The 23,582-nt window shown below is 39.9% G+C and overlaps 1 protein-coding gene across 7 annotated transcripts in view; it reads left to right on the top strand.

The window, feature by feature from the left end:
- Positions 1 to 20,576, top strand: part of CTBP1 (C-terminal binding protein 1) — a 192,336-nt gene extending 171,760 nt beyond the window's left edge. For 6 of the 7 annotated variants that reach the window (XM_027886000.1, XM_027886007.1, XM_027886002.1 and 3 more), the window contains 5 exons: positions 3,687 to 3,901; positions 7,733 to 7,863; positions 10,012 to 10,139; positions 13,338 to 13,455; positions 19,082 to 20,576. In XM_027886000.1, coding sequence (XP_027741801.1) covers positions 3,687 to 3,901; positions 7,733 to 7,863; positions 10,012 to 10,139; positions 13,338 to 13,455; positions 19,082 to 19,268 — 779 coding nt within the window. In that variant the 3' untranslated portion in view covers positions 19,269 to 20,576. The remainder of the gene's footprint in view (positions 1 to 3,686; positions 3,902 to 7,732; positions 7,864 to 10,011; positions 10,140 to 13,337; positions 13,456 to 19,081) is intronic. The other variant, XM_027886001.1, reaches the window with a different exon arrangement.
- Positions 20,577 to 23,582: the final 3,006 nt, after the last annotated feature.

Genomic DNA, 23,582 nt, shown 5'->3' with positions numbered 1-23,582 from the left:
AACGTGTGTCTGAGATCATCTCCTCTCAACCACAGCTGTGTTTCTCTATTCTTGTCTAAAACTTGTGGTCTCTTCAGCAGTGGGTTGTTTAAATTTATCACTTTGCTGCTGGAATAGCTAACTCCAGGCCTTCTTTGCATCTGTTCCTGGGCTTTTCTCAAGAGAAACACCCTAGCTCTTGCCTATCTCTGTGACTATGTCATTCCCTCCAAAGTTTGAGCTTCTCACTTATCCACTTGGTCTAGCCAAGTTTCATGACTCACTTGCCTTCTTTCCATCACCCACTCTCTTTTCTTTGCCTTCTCTCATGCATATTCCTGCTTTGACACTTGGTCTATCCCGCTTAATCCTATTACTCTGTGCTCTTCCTTTAAAGTTAACCCCATCTCTCATCCTCTTCTTGTGTTGAGCTTGAAGATGAGCAGAGACTCAACACCAGAATGCCTCCTTCATGTGTCTGTTGGATCCCATGCATCATTGTTGTGGGGTTTGGTTAGACCCTGAGCTCCTTAGGGCACAACCTCTCTTTCTTTCTTTCTGTATTTGTGAAGTGTGGGATTCTTTGGGCATTACATATATAATAATATCACATCATTAAACAGCTGTCTCTGTCACTTTTAATCTTCATTACTCTCCAATGTCCTATATTTCAAGTGATGCATCAAAAGTGTTGTTAGTAAGCCCTGCATTAAAGAAAAAAAAAGCTACCTTTCCACCTTATATTTAGACATATAGGATTTTTTTTTTTTTTGAAGAAAGAATATTTATGATCAGCAGCATGTACGTAATTGAATGAATAGATAGGTGGACCTGGTTCTGCTCTAATGATAATTTTATAGCAGTGAAGTCACACTCCCTTTCCCTTCCTTCCCAGTGACAAATGCTGATGACTAATAGCTAATGCATTTCCTCACTTGAGAAAGGTGAAATTCTTCCAAATAAGTTTGTCTCCACTTCATAGTGAATGTCATCACTCAGTTTGTCTTTCCTCACATGCTGTATTTTCTCACCAGTCCCACAGTCCTACCTAGATGTTGGCCTAATTACTAACCTGCATTATAAGACAATAAGGCTTAAGAGTTGGGTGGTGTTACTGACTGCATTGCAGAGTTCTCCAAGAAGCAGGAAAAATTAACCATATTCTCCATGGCTGTTACATAGGCAGGGAAGAGCTGCTAAGTGAACGCGCTTTTCCTTTTCAGAGAAATCTTCAGGCAGGTCATCAACGTTTCCATGGTATCAAGGTTGTTCTATAAAACTTTGTAGTACCAGCATAGGAGGAGTGCTCATTGCCCAGGGGCTGAGCAGGGTCACTGACAACTGCAGCTGCTGTACTGTCACACTCTGGTCGTTGGCAGAGTCAAGGTCAGAGACACCTACAAATTGGGACACGTGGGGGAAGTTGTGAGACTTCTGGGGGAGTGAATGGGTGAGACTGTAATAGGAGACTCGGATGTTTTTGAGTCTCTCTTTTGAAACGATGCAGGGACCTTGCTAGAACTCTGTATGAATCCCTTATTTCTACAATAGGCTTTTGTTGCTTTCTGCTTTTCGTGCAATTGTGTGCAACCTGCATTTTCTGCATTCTCCTCACACCACAGAACAAGAAGTTCGCTCAATGTCCTAAAGTTAAGATTTTGCCTTCCCTGGAAGCAGCCATGCACTTTCATAACAGTTCTATATGCTTTTAACATAGAGTTGTCCAAAAGGTGGGATGATTTGTGAGATGTATTGCCTGTGAGGTGCTGAGGTAGGTTTTGAGCCGCCCCTCATGCCCAGGAGGATCTTCTACTTTACAAGTTTTTTTGGAAAGGTTAGAAAGTATTATAGGTTTTGTGGTTTTTGGATTTTAGTTTAGGAAGGAACTGGCAGATGATATGTGTCCATCTCTGTGTGTGTGTAATGACTGAGACTAAATATGAATTGCCAATTGCAGAAGAGTTAAATCTCATAAATTGATTGTAATAGGACAATTCTGGTTAAAAGTACAGGCATGATTCCCAAGTGTTTCAGAAGGAAACTTCTGTGCCCATTGAAGATTTTGGTTTATTGGCCTGGTTACAGTGCATGGGGAGCGTGGCTTCAACTGGAGAGTCTGTTGTGAGGGATTTCACTGTCGTGAATCCCCTCAGGTATTAGTGTTGTAAAGAGTGTAAGAGAGAGCAGATGACAGAGTGTTGCATGTGAAAATGAATGGAGCTGGAGTAACAACTATTTGCTTTGTTAAAAAAAAAAAAAGGGAAAAATGTTTACAGTTGTATGACTGATTCCTTGAGCTGTGACCATGCCAAAATTTGAAAATAATACAGTGTTTGTGCTGAAAATTTTATATTTCAAGTTTACAAAAACAGCCTGGAAAGCAAACAAATAACATGCACGCAACTGTTGAAATAAAAGATTTTGAGGAGTATTTTAACTTGCTGTCCCCAAAGAAAAGCAGACAGCCCTTGTCAGGTTGACATACTGTTTAATATTACAAGCACATCTGTCACTAAGCACTGCAGAATTGCTGTGTTCAGGTTAAATGATCAACAAAAAACCTTTCTTCCTGTGGCTTCTCAAGTTTATTCAAAGGGAAACTGAAAAGCAGAGGGAAATCCCTTCAAGCACAATTGGGAAGAGATGGGATTTCCCTGGGTTAATTTGATGCTTTTTTGAACAAACTCAGATGTTACAAAAGAAAACTTGTTGCCTTTTTTGGGTTTTTTTTACTTCAAATGAAACATTGTTATTATACTTTGTCAAGTGATGCTTTTGAAACATCTTTAGCCAACATTTGTAATACTCTGAAGTGAGTGTTTAGTTTGTAGGCTTCTAACTTGAAAAGTGTGTTAGTTCTTACTCTTCAGAATACCTATAACTCATTTAGGTGTACTCACTCAGGTTTTTTCTCTTGTGTTTTACTGGTAGTGTGTCAAAGGGAAATAACACACCTCCTGATACATGTGGCATGGAGTCACGCCCATACAGCAATTTTGGGCACAGCTCTTGAAATGTGACAGCAAGGAAAGCGGAACAGAAAGGCAAAGGCCGAGCGAGACTGCACTCTTCTTAACTATTGCCATATGATGTATTGTGTTTATCATTTAGGTAGCTGAATAAAATTTATTTTAAAGCTTTCAGTGACAGGATTCTTGTCAGGCATTTTAATGCTGGAAGGGTGGTTGCTCAAAATGAAAGAAAATACTGGTTCAGAAAGGCGATTCCGTGCGTTGAGAATGGTTGTGCTTCAGATTAAACAAATTATCTTTCATTGCATCCATTTTTGTGGATTAATTTTATAGCTTTTTATTAAAGCCAGCTGGTTTGACATGGGTAAGACTAAGTCCTTGGCAGGATGTATTCACAGGCAGTGGTGTTTTGCCATAAACAGGCCCAGCAGGCAAGCCTTGTATTACACAGATTATTGCAGATTACGTGACATCTTCTGGCATTTCAGATATCTGGTTACAAAAGGTGCAAACCTCCTGCTTTGTTTCAAACAAGGCAGTGTGAAGCAGTCCAGATGTATCATTTCTGATCTTAGTGATGATTTTGAGTAGGGTGGGAGCTGCCTCTGTTTTCTGCTCTTCCAGTTGCTGTACAAAGCGTTATAGTTTGATACAAGCGTTCCCATTAGGAAGGAGGGGACTACCTCACACCAGCTGCTCCACATCTGTTCTCATTGCATGTTTGTCTTGTTCTAGGGCGTGTTGGGCAAGCAGTAGCACTACGTGCCAAAGCCTTTGGCTTCAGTGTGATTTTCTATGACCCATACCTCTCGGATGGCATGGAGCGTGCTCTGGGACTGCAGCGGGTGAGCACTTTGCAGGACCTGCTGTTCCACAGTGACTGTGTTACCCTGCACTGCAACTTGAATGAACACAATCATCATCTTATTAATGACTTCACCATAAAGCAGGTAATAATCTCTGTGGGCGCCCTCCACACCGGTGCTGGTTGCCAGCTCTGTGTAGCATTTTTTTATGTAAATAGGCAGATTCTCATTTGAAAGAAAAATTTATTTCCCTTTTGAGATCATACAGGTTTATAGTTGATTAGGAAATAGCTGGTGGCTTATGTATTGTTGCTTTTACTGTCTTTTTGGCTCGGTAACATTGCATTTGCGGAAATAATTTGCTCTTCTTAAAGTCGTTCAGATTTAATAAAGTGGCGTTGGTGTAAAAGTACTTTTTCTATGTCTTGTAGCAGCTACTTCCTTTACATGTGTATTTTCAGGTAGCAATTCTACCTTTCACTCTTGTTCCTCAGTTTGAGTTCTTTCAATGCAATTTAAGGATTATGACTAAATGGCTCCCCCCTGTGCTCAGTCCCGATGCTCGCAGAGCACTTCATGGATGGAGCTCATTTACAGCATTGTGTTATTGGGAAAAATAATGTTTCTTGGAATTAGTACTACCTTCTCCCCGAACTTTTAGGTAATATTAAAATAACTTCAAAATCTGGGTGTAGTAAGTGCTCTGTTATTGAGTAATTTGAAAGTAAGTTTTTTCATTAAATGTTCTGACTCTGACCTCAGCGTAGGTGACAGCGAGATGTAAGAATGGAGACAGTGTACAGGAAAGAAACACTAAGATAGAACATTTGTTTTGCTATTCTTCATATAGAGAGTGTTTGTGTTGGTAAAAATGACAGTAAAAATTTGCAGTAAAATCATTGCTTGTCTTCTGAGAAATAGTTTGCACCCACTACTCCTGAACTTCAGAACTGAAATACTTACTGAACATGTTCCACAGTCATGTGGGATCATGGCAAAAAACTGACAGTGTAACACACTTCTTGATTTGAGAGTTTAGGGATTTGGCAAATCCATCCCAACATAAAATCAGGATTTGGGATTTAAAACTCGGAAAAATTAAGAAGCTTAAAATGAAACCTCTAAGAGAACAGAGCTCCGTCACCCAGCCCGGAACATTTCCTTTTGTTGTGTTCCTGTGTACATTCAGTGGTTATTACATGGTTAGATGTCTTTGCAAGCAGACATCTGGACCCAAACAGAGTCGCACTGAATTCAGTGGCACCACTGAGCAGTGGTCACTCATTATACAGCAGATGTGAAACTAGGGCCAGTTTGCCACAGGAAGGTTTTGAGTGGAGGTGGATAAATGTGTCAAGCTTTGGAGAAGGGCTTAGTGCATTATTCAGAGAAACAAACAAAGAGAAACATGTTAAAACTGAGTAATACCATCTGAAATGAAATGCCTATAATAAAATCTTCACTGGAAAGTATATTGCAAGCATCTGTCTTTGCTATTTGTTTCCTTTCATGATCAAAGCAAGGATTAAAATGTTAGAAGATAGTTTTTGCTTTGTGTAAGAGTTTGGGTGAAGCAGTCTGTACAGTAAGAGCTGATGTGAAAACCATAAAATTCTAACACCTCTGACCACTTAGTTTCTGTCTCCTGATCATGATTTAGGCAGACAGATGTTAGAATTGGCCTTAAATTTCTAGAGAGCATTGCATGCCACTTCTGTCTAATATTGCATGCTCATGTAATAACCAATTTTTAAACAACATACAGAGAAGTGTGGTGCATCCCATTTCACTGAAGTCTCACCCTGAACTTTGTTTAGAATCTGAAATTACATAACCTTAAAATGTGCTTGAATATATGGTGACAGTCTTTGAGTAGCTTTTCCCTTGAATTAGTCAGAATTCTGCCTAACCATCCTGCTTGTCCTTGTAGTCCCAGAGTAGCTCACAGAAGTGTTTCATTGAATCTGTGATAATCAGGTGCTCTTAAGAGAAGCTGAGGTCATCTTTAGTTTTACGGATTTGAGAAGAAGACTGCAGTTTAAACACAATACATTTTAAAGCAGCTGTGCAGGTTTAGTGTAGGTGAATTTAACAGCTGTCAGCAGTTGTAGCTGTGAAGCTCTTTCAAGCTTCCACCCATTGTTAAGGATCATCTCCAGCTTCATCCACCCTGGCAGTTTATCATGAGTCACTTAATTCATTCCCACCAGAATGCATTTATGCAGCCATCTTCTGTTTGATTTGAACTTCCTTGGTACTAGTTTTAGAGTTATGTAACTAGCCCTAAAGTGAAAACTGAAGCAAGGTTGTTGGACAGATTGGATAGAAGATTTTATCTAGGCTCACTTCAGTGAAAATGTTCAAGTCCTTCAGAGGGGCATATAAATTCACCAAGCTATACTTTAAACTGAAGTTACCCCTTTGCACAGAGATAGGAAGGGTAAATGAGCTCCCATGAATCGATACGGCACTGCAGGTGTGATTGTCTCTTTGGTGAGCCCACCTGTGCTAATTTTAATAATAATTCTCACAGCTCATCCAAGTATTGGAGATGCAGTGGTAGTTCCCTAAGGAATGTCACGTTGTTAATAAACCAACCTAAGATCTTGCCCCTGTTTCTTTACTGTTCTAATTCCCAAGTTAATTACATAAATGTGAGAGAAGCATTCTTTAGTTCTGCTCCTGTAAGTGCAGTTTGGTTTTGCTGTACACACCAATGGATGGTTCTCTGTTGTCCCAGGAATCTGCAAATGGAGAGAAGCAGGACCACGCTAAACCTAGAGAGTTGGCCAGTAAAATATGGTGGTTTTTTTCCTTATAAAATACTGTGAGCATATGTATGTTATACCTCCCTACGATCTCGTAAAAACAAAACAAAAAAATCCTCATAGCTGACTTTCATCCAAACCTCCTTGTTGTTCACGAATTTGGCATTTTGAGTCAGTCTTTCAGCGTGAGGATCCATTTACATAAGGTTTAGTTTGATGTGTAGGTTTCGAGCAGTTGAGTTGGTGTCAAAATGTTGGGGTTTTCTTATTCGTATGGTGAGAGACGGAGTCAGTACAAAATGAGATTTTTATAATTCACCTTCACCGTGGTTCCTGCTCTTCATATCCTTTACCCTCATGCACTGAAGTGTTTGAGACATCTGGTAAAAGATGAAGTATTAGGGTGGCTGGAAGCAGGATGTAGTAGTTTATGTTTTTTTCTATACCATCTCCCTTATTTAAGCTGCCACTTTGTTTTCAAGTTGTGGATGTATTGTGGTGTAAATTCTTGTAGTTCTCCGCAAACAGTGTCATCTACAATGCTAATCTGCACAATGCACAGCACAGCTTCTCTCCTGGGCACACAGCGTTCTCAACCAAATTCATTTTCATGCCTTTTAATTGAATAATAGAAGAATTCTTTAGGCCTTTATTTGAAAAGTCTCACAGGGGAGGAGGAAGCTGAAGTAACAAAAATAAATAATACATACATCTACTGTGTTTTGGCAACTAAAGGGAAAAGTGTTTGAAAATCCAAAAGCATTGATTTTTCTGAAAAAATCATGTAGGCTTTTATTTGTGTGAAAGTCGAAAGCCACAAAATATGAATTTGTTTAAGAATGTGCTGTAGTTTCTGTCTCATGCAATTTCACAGTGAAATAAAAAGGCATAAAATGATCTGTCACTTTCATATGCACAGTTGTATCTTTTGATCATGTTACTGCACAATATCTGAAACAACGCTTCTATTAAAAGACACTACTTACAAGAAACAAAAGCTTTTTAAGTGCTGTGAAATAGCATTTCATGTTAGAAGCATCACGTTTTGTGGTACTTTCCAATGGAAAGGGAAGACAACTGTGTTACAGTTTAAACCAGCTGAATAGCCTTTGTTGTAATGGATGCTTCTTTTGGGTAAAAAATAATGCCACAACGATTTTATTTCATTTATTTTTATTTCATCATTCTTGTTTTTAACTTTCCCTAGATGAGACAAGGGGCTTTCCTGGTCAACACAGCTCGAGGTGGGTTAGTAGACGAAAAAGCACTTGCACAGGCCCTGAAGGAAGGAAGGATACGAGGGGCAGCCTTAGATGTACATGAGTCAGAACCATTCAGGTGCTTTTCCTTTTCTTTTCTTTTTATTTCGTTCACTTTCTTATTTTTAAGTCTTAGTGCATGATACAATCAACAGCAACGAGTAAACTGAGTTTTCTGTTCATTTGGTAGCTAAAGACTCCTTAGCAAAGCAACATGAATCTGTGCAGCACTGGACTAATGCAAATGTAGATGGAGCTTGTGTATGTGGTCATAAGTGGGGAAAAAAGCCACATCCAAGATTTAATTACTTAAAAAAAAAAAAAAAATCAGTGGCTTTATTTAGTAGAAATAGCAGGAGCTTTGGTTGAAATCCTGGGCATGGCTTTGGCCGTGGCTTTGAGGGCAGTGCACCTTTGTCATTGATGCAGCTCTGGAGGCAACTAATATTGATGCCTGAACAGAGTCTTTCAAAGGCAAAGAGTTGAGATGTGGTATGACAAATAACTGCTTTATGACACCTTTCTGAAGGAAAAGACTTTTTTTTTTTTCCAGATTGCCTCTGCAGGAAAACCATAAATGCAATAGGTTGCAAAAAAACATTAAGGAAGGTTGTCGAGAGTGCAGGTTGTGTTTTGCTTTACCCTTTATGAGGGGACTAGTAACTGTGCTGTCAGGAGAGGGGCTGGTAGCACAAGCCTGAGTTTTTGAATGGCTCAGAAGTCCAGTGTTTTAAGGCAGAAATGTACCACTCACCTAAGTGGCATTGGCACTGCGATATCTGCACTCCTAATCAGAAATGAGCCTATTCATATGTCCTTGAGAATAGGCTGCTGTAGCTCAGTCCTTGTATGTGACAAGCCTTTTTCAGTCTGGACAGGGAGAAATGTTAATTTTAACTGGATCAATCCACAGAAGTTTTTGAAGAGAAACAGACACAAGGCGGGCTGTAAAGACTGGAGAGAGGACAGTATCTCTCATACCAGCTTGGGGCTGGGGAATAGTAGCTTTGAAAAATCAGAATAGTATCCCTTTAGTCAGAATTTTTTATATCTACTGAGGCACAATGCCACATCACAAATATTTAATTTTATTTATGCATACTCTGCATTCATTTACTCCTAAATGTAGTCATTACAATGCAGTAGTGCTGTGCAAAGCCGGAGTCTTAACAGCTCAAGGGACTTCCAGCTCCGTACATTCTTCACTATTCCGCTCTCGGATCTGCACGAGCAGCCCGTTGCACCTCTAGGAAGCCCCATTTACTGCATGGAGATGCCATCTGCAGAGATTCAGTTGCAGGATTACAGCCACAATTTCCTTTGGCTTCGGTGCTGCATGTCTATCTGATCGCAGCATGCAACTCTTTATTCAAGAGTTTTGCCAGATATTTTGATGTTTATTGAACTACAGATGAAATCTATCTCTTTTTTTTGAATTATGACCAACTCTGAAAGCACGCTTTTGTCTTAAAGTATTTGTTCTCCTGTTGTTACAGTTGACTGCAAGATTATTAAAGCTGGAAATAAATAGGAGGAGCAAGTTTCCATTATTTTCAGTTTCTTTACTCTGTATCTGTGATAACACTTTTACACAGATTCATTGCCTTCCCTGAAAATCAATCTGTAAAGTAAATTTCCTTCTTTCTGTGGCGTTTCTATAAAGGAACGGGAAAGAAAAAAAATTAGTTACAAATAATGGAAAAATAACAACTGAATTATCAAAAAAAACTTGTGTGCTGATGGTCACACTTCCGATTTGGAAACAATTGTAAGATTTTTTTATTTAAATGACTGAAAGTCACACTGACAGAAAGAACAGAGCTTTGTTGGCTAATGCAGTAAAAGTAAAATTGGGATGAACTGGACAAATGGAATGGCATCCTGATTTAATTTGGGTTTTGCTTTATGCATTTCTGCCCCAGAACTGGAGTGGCAGTGGCTGTAGTTACAATAAGTGCATTGGACAGAAGCTAATGTTGCTGCTATACTTAGGTTCTACCCTTTGAGTCTATAAAAGGTGATTGTTGCTTATTTATACCACGAGTAGTGTATTAAATTAATGACAGAATTAAACCCATCGAGGAATAGAAATGCAATTCTTTTCTGTCGTAAAAATTAATCTGTGTATGTACAAATCCATCTGGATACCCTCCCTTCACACCCCCTTTCCCCCCCCCCCCCCCCCAATATTTTTTGTCGTTTGATCTTGTTTTAAATCTTCATTTAGCTTTAGTCAGGGCCCCTTGAAGGACGCACCAAACCTGATCTGTACCCCACATGCAGCCTGGTATAGCGAACAAGCCTCAATTGAGATGCGGGAGGAAGCAGCACGAGAGATCCGAAGGGCGATCACAGGTACTGACTCACCTTGTTGGCTCCTCCCCTTCCCCGTTCTTCTTAATAAACCTTTTTCTTCAGTCTTGGAAGATGCTGAAAAGAACCAGACTTAGCATTTGTTTACCGTTTCTAGTATTTGGAACACAGAAATGAGCAAATGCCTGCTAAGTCTGTTCTCAGAACTGTAACAGGTTGTTTTGGAGGTTCTTTGCAGTTACAAAGGAAGGCAGGCACTGCGAAATAAGTGCTTTTTTCATATAAGAGAAATGTATTTAAATGTGTTTAAGTGCCTTTCTTCTTCGTTGCATGTAAGTATTGACTGCAAGGCATCCTGCTATTGCTGGTATCTTTCTTAGCTTTTCCTGAATTCCCCTTATACTTGTCAGGAGCAGTTCTGATTCTCTACGTCAAAGTATTTTGTTGGGAGGTTATTCTATTTTAGATGTTCCTCTCTTTAAAGCATTGCTAAAGGAGCCTGGCATTTTAAAGGGCAGAGTGTCTTTGTTATATAACAGCCATGTAATTGTAAACTGCTCACATAAGAGAAAACAGTTACGTCTCGAACATGCACTGCTAATAAATAAAATGAGAAGACTGAGCCATTTGGCATTGGTTTGAATCCCTTGTAGCCTAAAATAAAAGGAAGGATTTTCATACTGGAAAATGATTCATTAAGCACTAATGTTTTCTCTTTAGTTGGACTTTGCTGTTTCCCCCTTGGCGATACAGTCTGAATGCTCTGCAGACATGCAGGGCCATCTGTGTCACCTTGAGAGCAGCTCAGTGCCAACACATTGCTCTGCTGTACAAAAAGCACTGGCAGTAGCCTTCCCTCTGGCTTGTGCCTTGAGAGGCTGGGCAATTTAGTCTCATTTCTAGCTTGTGCAGAAAGAAGATTCTCCTGGATGCTAATGAAAGGCCCCTCTTAAACTCCTGATCTGAATTGTCCTTTACCAGACTATTTCTCCCTGTTTTGGAGGTGACCTAAAGAGCCTGACCATCCCTTTGCTGGAACTGGTCCTTGTGCCAGTATTCCAGAACAACTCCAGTAGTACATTTGTTTGTCAGGGTGTTGTATAACTCTTCCCTGCTCCCAGATAACTCCGGGAGAGATTGCACAAACCATCACCCAGTACCTGCTTAGGGGAGGGTTAATGTGCAAATGGGCATTAGTAGGCTACAGCCTGAAAACTAAATAAGAGCTATCCAGAGCTAGTTTTATGTTAAATTTGTGCAGAAGCCCAAACATAAGTGCCTAGGAGGGCAGATCCACGATTCCCTAAAGCGTGTGATTGTGCTCTCGGCGATCTGTGTCACTGATTGGTGTCGGGGCTGTCAGCACTTCGGTGTTTGCATATGGTTTGTAGTAAGATCAAACAGAGACCAGCGTTAGGGAGGTGAGAATGACATTGAATTGCCATGAAACAAATGTAGGAAAGATACAGGACATGTGGGATAAAGATGGATATGTGAAAGCCATAGGGGAACACTGCAGAGAGAGGGTGTGTAGGGGGAAAATAATTGGAAAAAGGTGCACAGTAGGAATGTAGAGTATGGCTACCATCTGACAATAAAGATGTTAAGTGGTTGTGCTGTTGCCAAGAGGTCAATGGTGTTGTGATGTATAAAATAAAAATAATAAGCAGAGATTGAATATCTTTAAGTATCTTTTTAAACTTGAAAACATTCCAATTATGAAATAAAGAGGACCACTGAAAACAGTAGGGGAAGGCGAGCATGGCAAGTGAAAGTTTAAAATAAATAAATTCTGCTTTTAAGGGGAGAATTAGTAGAACATACGTACAGAAGTTAGCAAAATGAGGAATGAGAGGGACAAAGAGGAAGACATGATTAAGAAAGATTAACATCAGAAGAAAAAAGATGCTGTTTAAACTTGTGGACAATTTTTTCAGAAGTTGAGATGGATGTGTATTTTACCTATGTTTAGAATATGCTTTCTAATCAGGGGAGTGGTAGTTATCCTCCTGTAATGGGACATACACCTCATTTTGTCTGATACTGAGGAAAAAAAAGCCTTTTCAGCTTGTGCACAGGAGATGTGACAAGTTTAGTGATGTCAGTGCAAGTCATGGAGTAACAAGTATTTGATGATCTCGACTATACGAAATGCAGTTTTGTGACAGGCTTTTCTACAGCCCTGTTGTGGCCAGGCTGAGGGATAGAAAGAGCAGGCAAAGAGGAGTGAAGTCCTTAATCAAATTTTCAATAGGAAGCTGAAGACAAAAGCCTGAATTTTTTGATGGTGGAGCATGGTCATCTTTTGGAAGTGTTTCTGGAGTACCATCCCCAACAGTAGCAGGGGTGGACCCAAACTTACCTCTTTCTACCCCTGTTTGTGCAAATGCACAGTGAGATTAAACTTTAGAAAAGATACATTAAACAGATGTCAGAAAAAACATTGGCTCCAGTTGATCTTCCTCCCATTGAAATAGGTGGAAATATTCCTATTGCCATGAACAAAACCTGTTATATCTGTTCATGTCATTTGTTGCAGGGGTGGAGATAGTTCTGCAGAAGACAGACAGAGGCTTGTCCAGTTATGTGCTGAATCAGGTTGACAACCTTAAAACTTCAGTAATGCTTCAGAGGTTAAGCAAAGGTTTTGAAGAAACGAAGAAGGGAAATTCTCATGTATTTTCATTTTTTTGTAGGAGTGAAAGGGATGACAGGGTTAATACATGATAATAAATAACTCTGAAGAGCAGTTGAGATAAATAAGGGGAAGATCAGGAGGACAGGGTGTTGGTCATATCCAGGTTTATGGCAGAATTCTGTTCAGAATCCTACATTTCTCAATAAGTGTTTTTACTGGTGTTACAAATAGAGGAAAAAGGAGGAAAGTGATGTTAAAAACTCTGAGCAGGAGGCTGCATTATTGAATTTGAATGGTAGTCGTGCTCTATGTTCAAGTTACAGCTTCATGAAAAGCATGAATCTTGTTGATTTGGGTTTTATTGAGACCCTGTTTGCAAGACACAAAGAGAGAGAAATCAATATTATGCAGAGTATTTTGGCCATTATTAAGTTCCAGGCAAAGGAGAAACAAAATGAGGATCAAAACCAAGCTCTCAGTGTAATTTTATGTATTTATTTAAATCTGCAGATATTTTTGCCTATTTTTAACATAGACACATTAAGAGCACAAGGTCTCCAATTATTGTGTATTTTTACTTCCTCTCCCTCGCTTCTTCCTAGGTCGTATTCCAGACAGTCTGAAAAACTGTGTTAACAAAGATCATTTGACTGCAGCTACGCATTGGGCCAGCATGGATCCTGGAGTGGTTCATCCAGAGCTTAATGGTGCTGCGTACAGGTAAGAATGCTGATGATGCAGGAGAAATACCTCCTTAGTTCAGATGTAGGCGTTCAAGAATAGATAGAAGACCTTCCTGTTAGTAAATGACGTGGGTTTGGATTAGACACCAGCTGTATTGTTTTCGTAATTGTTGCATTCAGGGGAATAATCTTGTTTTGGTAGTTGAAGTCAGTCATGCTGTGTAAATATGATTCCTCTCATAATCTCTTTTGTTTGGTTAGTATATGAACTAAACACATTTGTTTGCATATTCAAGTAAAACAATTCTGGTCATCTCTGGTGAGTGCAGTGGAAATTTATGTTTCTTTTTGCTGAAGGTAATGATGCAGCAGTAGCTTTGCAGATAGACTTTCAATAATAAACTATTCGTGTGTTGGTTTGTGGCCTCCGGACACAAGAGTAACTCAGTACTGAAAACAGTGAAACAACCTGTGGTGATTATGAAAATATGTTTGAAATAGCATTTTCTAAATTATATGTTTAATTTTTAAGCAGAAGCGTTTCAGAGACTTGATCTATTTATTCTCAATCAACTGTGAAAGCAGGTCTTAATAATTAATAGAAAGGGGCAATTTTTTACATCCAATATGCACATTCCTTAGTTACTTTGTTTGCTTGAGTCTCTCTCTGTCCTTTATCCCTAGCAGCTGTTCTAGCAGCAGATTTTTCCTAGTAGCCAGCTTCAGACAATTTTTATTTATGAAAAACATCTGCAGTTTTTTAATCTTCCAGTATGGTATTTACACATAAGTAGGATGAAAGTGGCTGAGAAAGCTACAAACAGATGCTTCCCTTGATGCCTCGAGGGAAGGGACAGTGCAGTCCTTTCGTTATTTTGTCATACCTCTTTATCCTAATCTTTCCCCTGTCCTTACTCATTCAGCACCTTATCTTTGCCCACCTTTAGGAGCACCACCCCGTGCTTTTAATAGGGAGGGAATCCCTGGTTTTGTGTTACTTACTCCATGTGGGAACGCAGCTGTGACAGCTGAGAGGTGAAGCCAAAGCTCTTCTGTCCCAGGGATTTGGAACACTCTCACCAGAACATGATGGAGAGGTGACGGGGGAGTGTCACCACCCTCTGCCATAATCCCTTTGTCAGCAGCCATAAGTGCACTAAAGGAAAAGAATAACTTGGCTTTGATCAGCGTGTGTTTATCTCGTGCAGCATGAAGATTTTTTATTTTTGGAAAAAATACCCATAGCCCCAAATATCTGAAGAAGTGTGTTTTTATTTGCTTAAATGAGGAGTTCAGGCACTTGTGTTCTCTTCCACACAGCCTGTGGTTTCACTGACTTCAGTGTGTGGAGGAGTGAGGGTATGGCTGAGTGTAATTGGGGCTTAAAGGCAGGTCTTGCTAGGCTGGGGGTAATAATTCCAACCCTGTCATGGCAGTTAAGAACAGGGTTCCATGCCCAAATAAAATGCAGGTTTTTGTTCTCATTTTGGGGGTCACAAGTCCAGCAGAAGCAGGCTTCACAGCCAGAAATTAATTTTAACTTAGGAATGTTTTGGGAGTTAATGATTTACAAGGTAAGGACCATATGTATTCAATTTAAGCAGGATAAACACAGGTCTGAATGACTTTTTAAGACGTTGTTTCGGTCAGTTTTTTCAATAAAGAAAATTCACTGTAGAATTCTGACTTCACAATTACTTTCGAACACAAAATAAAACTCATTTTGGGAATTTTGAGGCAGAAGTTAACAGTTACACAATAAATATTAAAAACTTCTTTTTGGGGAGGTGATGTTGTTTGAATGTGGATGAAGGCATTTATTATGTGCAGTACAAAATATGCAGCACTTGAAGCTCAGGTTTTTATGAAGAAATTGGTTTCAATAGCAGTGTTTGCTGATGCTGAATTCCTACCTGGATTAAGTACAACGTTTGAATTGAGTGTTTAACCCAAATTTTTCCATCTTTTCTTTCCAATCCAAGATCATGTTCAGCTAAGTGAGTTCTGGAGTCTTTCACAAGGCAGTATGAAGTTTCAGATGTGCTAATAACTGTATTGTAGTCATGTAATTGCATTAGAAGATAAGACCTGGGATAATAATTTATATGTTAAAAAATGCAAATAGCTCTTTCGGGGAACTAAAACTACCGGGGCTTTTTTATTCTGGTTATATCATTTACTTGTATTTTGATGTAGGACAGAACTCTCAAATTATCAGATATTATCACAAGTCAAGAGCACTGAGCATTCGTCAGCTGAATATAATCTAGATCTGAATATCACCAGAGTCGGTGGAAAACAAAACCATTTACTGTGCGAAATGCAGGATGCCCCATCAGCACAAAAGGTCATGCAAACAGGACCTATCCCACGAGTAAAGATTGACAATATTCCCGAGAAAGAATTACTTGTAATGGTCCTGGTGAAGCAGCATAATGCACCCCAGTCTTGTGTTATTGCTGCGTATTTGTTACCGAGCTGCCTGTTAAATGAGCCCCTGCCATTTCGTGTGTCGCAGAGCGGGCAGGTCATGGGCAGAGTGAAATTTAACAACCTGTAAGCAGTGATTGTAGCATTTATAGATATGTTGATGTACCTCCCTGCCTTCTGACAGGTAGGAGGTGAGGGGGCTGGGTGGGGGTCCCAGCAGCCTGGTCTAGTGGGAGGTGTCGCTGCCCATGGCAGTGGGCTGGAATTGGATGATCTTTAAGGTCCCTTCCAACCAAAACCATTCTATGAATAGTATCTATGAATACTGAAGAGGTACTTGGATGAGAATAGCTGGATTTTGGTAATTCAGAAGGTATTTCGTGTTGAGGTACTTCGCTGGTGATTTTCAGACTCTATAATGCATGGTAACAGCACGCACTTGAATTTTTAACTTCTGCTGGGACAGACTCAGTTTCTCAAACAGAGCTTCGCATAGTGAGTTCAAGGTGCTTCTGCAGTTTAAAAAATACAGCAGATTAACATAGAAATTAAAGTTGCCTTTCATTGTAATTAAGAATTACAATGTATTTTTCTTTCTAAATTAAGAGTACATAGGGGAAGGGGAAGGAAGGTTCTGAAGTAACAGGGGAGGTGTGATTGATCTCTTGCTTCTGCTTTTACAAAAATTTAATTCAGTGGGCATTTTACCTGGAATAAATGTTCTATTGCTGCCTAGAGGAGGAAGATAGGGAGAAACTTCATGAAGTGCTGGAGGGAGTATATTTTCTGGTCAAGAATAGGAAAGCATTAAATAGCAACAAAAGGGAAGGTTATATAGAATAGAAATGCTCTTGGGTAGAGGCTGTTGAGTTTTTGCCTTCCTTTCAGAGACAGGATTTAAACAACACTAATGATTAAATTGAAAAGGGACAAAAATTACAAAAAGGAAATGGCAAAGTAGGGCTAGGAGTTGTCAAGTAAAATACAGTTTCTATAGAGCAGTATGTTTCCTGGATTTTGGCTGCTGCCACAAACAATTGTAGGGCCTCTGGACGTTACTGGAAATCTGGAGGAAACCTGTGCCCGAGGAGAGGTGCTGGCAGGTGGAGTCCTGGCTATCATAACTTGGTGTCCAAGGGGAAATTTTATATACAGGCTGTGTAGTTTGAACTGCTTATTGTGATCATGAGGTGACTGCTGATGCTTCTGATTCAGCACTGTCCATTTTCACGAGGGGAGGCTCTGGTTTTCTTCCTGAGGAAAACGCAGTTGCAGAATTTTGCACTCTCCTTGATTGCTCCCAGCTCCAGCACGTTGAAACTCAGGGGAATATGTTGTTAAAAAGTAGAGATTATGTTGGGAACAGCTGCTGTGTAGGACTTCTAAATGGAATTTTATGTCATGTTGTGTTTTGCAAAGCACCTAGAGTAACAGATAAGCTGTTAAAAAATTAAATTAGAGGAAGTAAAACAATACCCTGTCTGACGGTTTTCATAGGAATTGAAGCAAATTTGATTAATAAGATTCAAATGGAGTTACTGAAACAAGCAACTAATTTCATTAGCAACTGCAAATTAATTCTAAGGAACCTCTCTGGAAAAGGAATTAGCATAGGAAGCCCTGTAAATATGTGTACAATTGGGAACAAAGTTATCTGGCCTACAGGTGGTGTGATCTGTCACATCCTGGTTATCCATCCCAGGTTGGAGTCAGCCTTTTGGTCTGTAGGAAACTTTCCCAGGATGACCAGACTGGTGTGTGGTGTCCTTGTTGTCCCTGTGCCACGTTGGATAGCCGTGCTGAGCCTCTCTGGCACAGTGTTTGCAAAAAGCACTTCCCATCATGGTTTCTTTGGTGGAATCAAAAAGAACGAGTAAATGTGCTTGCATCCAGCTTTTTTCCTCCTCTGAGTTTTGTGTAAGTTGTGCACTAATTTTCTGTCAGTTTAAAGGGGAATTTAGGATGAGCAGCACAAACATCTATTACCTTAGAAAAGATGCTGGGGAAATGGGGTGAAATTCAGCATTAAACTCTGATGAGGAGAAAATCAACAGCACAATAACATGATATTTGAAAATGCTTGAGAAGCCTACAAGTGCCTTTTCTCCCGTGCAGCCCTGAGTAAATACTTGGGTAGCAAAAGCCACAGTGAGGGGTAGGTTTGTGTTCTTAGACTTTCAAATGGATAACTCTCCCTTTAGGATGCTTGGATGAGCAGAATAATCATCAGGAGAGAACAAGGGATGGGTGTGCAGCTTTGTGACGAGTAAGGGAGGCAAAGAGTCAGTGTTAAGTGGCCGGCCTGGCATAACTTGCAAATAGGAATTAAGGTATTTGACTAAAAAGAAAACATTTTTATTAAAGTCATGTGTAGCTGTTGTTTATATACAGCACTGCGAAATACCAGTGTTCACCAATTACATCTGAACTTTGGGACTGAGCTAGTAGATTTAGATTTGCAAGAGTTTTTTTAGCTTGATGATGTCAGGGCCATCATAAAATCAAGCTGAATCAGAAAGTGATTTTTGTTGTTGCTGTTGAATTCATAAAATATTTAGGTCTTGGTGTTTTCTAGGTAAAGGAATCTTTAAAACCATCCACAGTTTTTGTGTTTGCATCTCTCTTTGTTGCAGTGTGACCAGAGCACCTGTTGTCTGTATAACTAGGACTGGTTCTCTTTCAGACAAGTGCCGTGGCAAGCTTTATGCTGAAAAAGTTGCTCAGATTCAGTAGGCATCTGAATATCATCTGAGGAGTGTAGGAGTGTAATTGCTTTTTTGGGGCGCTATCAGAAAGTTGGCACTGCAAGAGTAGTATGAACAAATACTTTTTCAAACCACAACAATGAAAATTTAAACCTTCTACATGAGACTGAAAGAGAAAAAAAAAAAAAATCCTTGAAGGTCAACTTGAAGAAGAGTCATAGAGAACAGACATTGCACGGACCCAGCCAGAATTACTTCTGGTTGAGGTTAAGGTTATGCTTTGAGAGGAGCAGTTTTTATCCGTTGCTGTGCTGTCAGTCAATGCTGTTAAATCTGAAGAAACAATCTAGCAAACCTATATTTCTCATTTGGGTAAAATACAACATCTCCTACTTTGTTCATCAGCATTAACTCCCTGTCTTTGTAGCTGCTCTGAAAACAAAGGAAGCACCTCTGTGGCTCTAGGAGGAGGCAGGGTGGGCTTTCACCTCGTGGTTTTAACGTGTGCTCCTGTTTTCCTCCTCCCAGCAGGTATCCCCCAGGCGTTGTGAGCGTGGCTTCCACCGGCATACCTGCAGCAGTAGAAGGAATAGTCCCCAACCCCATGTCTTTATCACACGGCCTCCCCGCTGTAGCCCACCCGCCCCACGCTCCTTCCCCCGGCCAAACTGTCAAACCAGAAGCTGATAGAGACCACCCAAGCGACCAATTGTAGCCTACGAAAAACAGCATTCCCAGCATCGGAGATCTCCACTTCAGCGCGTGGAAAAGCGAAGCAAAACAAAACAACAAAGCAAAACCCTGGATTTTGATTAAAAGGCAAAACCATGAACTTACAGGAGGAGACGATTATTGTTTTAGAAACTGGTCCAATATACAGTATAAAAGGAAAAGGTGGGAGACAAAAAAAAAAAAAAAAAAAAGAAGATTTGGAAACATTTTTTTCCTCCGTATAAATTGTAGTTTGTCCCTGTCCAGTGGACTGATTCACTGTTTCTGTGTCCTATGGGTTCTTTGTTAAGCAAGAGAAGTTAGTAGTTAATTATATCATGAATGTACTTGTCTGTGTACAGTTTTTAGAACATTAAAAAGGGTTTGTTTGCTTAGCTGTCAACAAGGAAAAACATAAGGGAGGCATTCAACAAACCAATTTTGAGATTAAAATTCCTTTCTTTTATATTTTAAGACATGCCCAAAAATGAGGCAGTTGGCAAACTTCTCAGGACAATGAATTTTTCCCATTTTTCTTTCTACGCCACACAGTGCATTGTTTTTTCTACCTGCTTGTCTTATTTTTTAGAATAATTTAGTAAACAAAAGAAAAACAGTTTCTCCTAATTTTGGCATGAATTCCCTTATTTCAAAATGAAGACAACCTTGCAAAGAGATTTTGAGGAAAAAAAAAAGGTTTTGTATAAACGAGCGTTGTGCTTTTTGTCACCAGTTAAAGTATATATTATTGGTGGTATCTGGAAAAGGCACTAGACTACTGAAAAGTAGCAGCATTTCATTGCCTACATTGATTCCTTCCTGGTAATGTGGTAGGCTAGCAATATTTTTGGTTAAAATCATGTTTGTGACTGTAACCATTTGTATGAATTATTTTGAAGAAATAAAAATCCCAGACAAATATCATATGTGTAAAAATTTTTATTTCTAGTAACTGTTTATTCAACTTTTATTAGGTTTCTTAGCTGTAATTTTTAAACAGATGCTGTCAAGTATTTCATTTCTAGCTTTACTTTGCTCTCTGTTGTTTGTAATACTGTCTTGGAAGCTTGAAAAATAAAAAAAAAAAAAGAATTCTTTCCATACCATTTTTCCCTTTACATTTCGTAAATGTTGATCTTTTTTCCTGTGTTTCTAATGGAGTTTGAAATTAAGATGGATTTTGATTTGTACACCGGCATCATCAGCTACAATATGGTAACAGCATTTATGCCACCACTGTGGGCAGAGCAGAGGAGGTACAACAGCAACACAACAACAATAATAATAATGATAATAAATGTCTTTTGCCGAAGTCCAACGTGAGAAGTGTCCATTGTTTTATTTGTGTTTGTGATGATGGAAGCGTGCAGCAGGATGTAATTGTATTTGCTATATTGCAGGAGTTTGTTTCCCTCAGCACAGGCAGGAGTGTGTTCAAGGCAGGTTGGAGTTCAGCTGGATGCTGATTTGGCCTTTCCCATGCCCCTGGATAAGATATCCTTCATTCCTCTGCAGTTTAAAAAAGCAAGACAGAACAGTTGAGCTGCTGCAGGAAGGAAATCCACGGTGGGCAAAAGTAAGCCTGGACATAAACCCCCTCAGTGGTGTCTTGTCTGTTTGCTCACTACTAATCTGAAGTAACAACAGTGCACATAAGGTTAGTGATCTGGTTTTATGGGTTCTGTCCCCCATTCCTGCAGGTCTACAGAGCAGCCTCCACCTGTCTTTAGGAAATGGTAAGAGGCAACGAATTAAGAAAGACTAAAATTTGGAGGTCTGTACCCAAGGAGCACTATAGGAAGTGAAATCTTGTCTCCATGGAAGAAGAGTGGCAGGTTTTTGCCTTGAACATTTAGAGCTAAAAATGTCATCCATTGCAACTCACTTGACGGTAAAGCCATTTCTGTTCTCTCCATGAAACAAAACAGAAAACAGCCCTAACGCTGCAAGCTTTTCCAGCAAAGACACTTCTGAGAGCTTGGTTGCCAAAAACTTGCAGGAAAACCAAATGCAGTCCCCTGCTGTTGAAGTGGGATTTCATATTTCAAGGGCAATTCATATTTTAGGATGCTGCTTTGTCAGGCTGAAGTTGCTTCTTTAACATATGTAAAACAAACGTTTAAAACATCTGGCTGCAGAGAATCTCTGGCAGTCACATTTGCAGCCAAATCTCTCAAGGCAAACCAAGAGGGTTTGTTCTTTCCTTGCATCAGTTTGGACAGTTTGGGCTTGTGTAAGTCAGCTTTGTTTCTAGCAGATCAATACATCGATGAACTGGGAATGAGGGCACTGGTATTTATTGTGTGCCTTTCTCAGGCTCAGTTCCAGAGCTTTTGAGCCACTGGCACAAACTTATTCAGGATTTGAGCCCAAAATCCTGCACTTACAGGTCTGACAGGGCATTGCCGCTGTGGTGGTAACATGTTTAATATTTTTTATGCTACTGTTTGAGGCATATCTGTTGGTCTGACTGGGGGAGAGTAATCCAGTTTCCTGCTTCAGAAAGAAAAGCCATCTAGGCAATGACAAAACTGATGGGTAGTGACTTCTGGGTTACGGTCTGAAAAGCTAAATTTAGAAAAAAAAAAAATGTAATAAAATCCCCCAAACTTGGGGTAAATGACTAATTGGAAAAGCATCCCATAATAAAAATAGGCCACTATGCTGGACTAACCTTCTATCTTTCATGACTGCTTTTGCTGGGTAGTGGAATTGTGATTGGATTTCCTCTCTCTGGTAAAGGATGTCCTAAATAAAGTCTAGATAGAAGAAGAAGCAGTTAGTGAGAAAACACGAAAGTGGTGAAGGCGATGGCAACAGAGGCCACAGATGATCTGAGGCAGTGCTGGAAGGTGAAAGAGGAGGTTAATCAAAGTGCCTGCCTTGAACATGATTTCCTTTTGGTGGCATTATTTGAATTAGGAGTCTTGGCCAAGAAGGAGGAGGCCAAGCATGCCAAAACTGCTGCTGGCTGAAAGGCTGTGGGATGGCAGGAGGCTCTGGAGCCTATGCAAGATGGTGTTGAAGATTGGACAGAAAGATGCCAGTTGTGAGAATGCAAAATCAAGTAGTTGCAATCCAAGAGAAAAACTTGCCAGAAAAAGGAACCATGAGTGTTTTTCCGTGGTAGAACTAATGGGTTGCTGCTGTGGGCGGGAGCAGCGTGGTGGCAGATGCATCTGGCATGGTCTCTGGTAGGGCTGGGAATGAATTGGAGATGCTACATAGGAGCTGGAGCGTTTGCTGGTTAATTTTGTTCAGGCATCTTCAAGAGGTTGAGCTTGAGCTGAAGTCACAGCAGAGGAGGGCTCTCAAAATGACCAGTGGTGTGCAGGGCTTATGTGAGAGTAAATCAGAGTAACTTGGCTTTCCTAGCTTGAAGGCAGAGCTGGGGATATTACTGTAAACAGCAAATGTGGTGGAGGAAGGAGGAAAGTTACAGAAATGTTGTATATGAACAGACAGGCTTAAATAGGGTTAGGAAGAGTTCTCTGTCAGCAGGGAGTCCTGGGACAGGTTTGCAATTGGAGTTACTGGGGATCGGTCCTGAAGTCCCTGCAGCTTGGGTTGCAGTCTTGGGTTTGTGTTTGGGTCGTCTTTTTTTTTTTTTTTCCCCTGTAATATAACTTTGTTTTTACAATCCAAACTGTGAGAACAGTGTTTAAAGGTCATACAAGATTGCTACCAAACCAACAACTAGAGGCTTTACCTATTCAGGATAAAACACTTGAGCTTCCTTTTAAACAAGCCTCCAGGCTTTTTCCTTTAGTAGGGATTTTTTTTTTTTTTGAGAAAATGTATTTTCTTGTCCAATTTGCACCTCAGATGATTAGGGCTGGCTTTCTAAATGACCGTGACTGCTGCAGTCTGGCTGTTCCCAGCTTGCTCCCTGTCTCAGACCAAAGGGTTTTCTCCTTTAATTTTAGTGGATGCTTCAGTGTCTGTGGTTCTGCTTGAAGGAGAAGGCAGCACTGCCAGTACTTCCTTTATTCAGTTCACTCCAACCTTTTGTAAATTGGAAAAAAAAAGGGGGGGGAGGAGGAGAAGTGTCATTGATTTTAAGGGCAGAAAGTAATATTAGATCATTTTGTCTGACCACTTAGTAAAGTTGTTAAATGTGATATGTGTCTTCATTAAACCTGATACCATGTTTTGACTAGATCTTTCAGAAAGATTTCTTGTATTTATATTAAAATGTCAAGTGATGGGGATTTTTGCTATTTCCTTTAATAGTTTGTTTAAATGGGGGATATCAGTCACTGTATTTTTTTTAAACGGCTTTATTTAATTTGGCTTTCCAAACCGCCTCCAAATTCCA

Source organism: Empidonax traillii, unplaced genomic scaffold, assembly GCF_003031625.1.
Source record: "Empidonax traillii isolate 1590-97213 ecotype Southwest subspecies unplaced genomic scaffold, ASM303162v1 scaffold175:size1888319, whole genome shotgun sequence".
Classification (NCBI taxonomy): Eukaryota; Metazoa; Chordata; class Aves; order Passeriformes; family Tyrannidae; genus Empidonax; species Empidonax traillii.
Note: the sequence above shows the minus strand (reverse complement) of the source record. Positions and strands in the feature narration are given on the sequence as shown.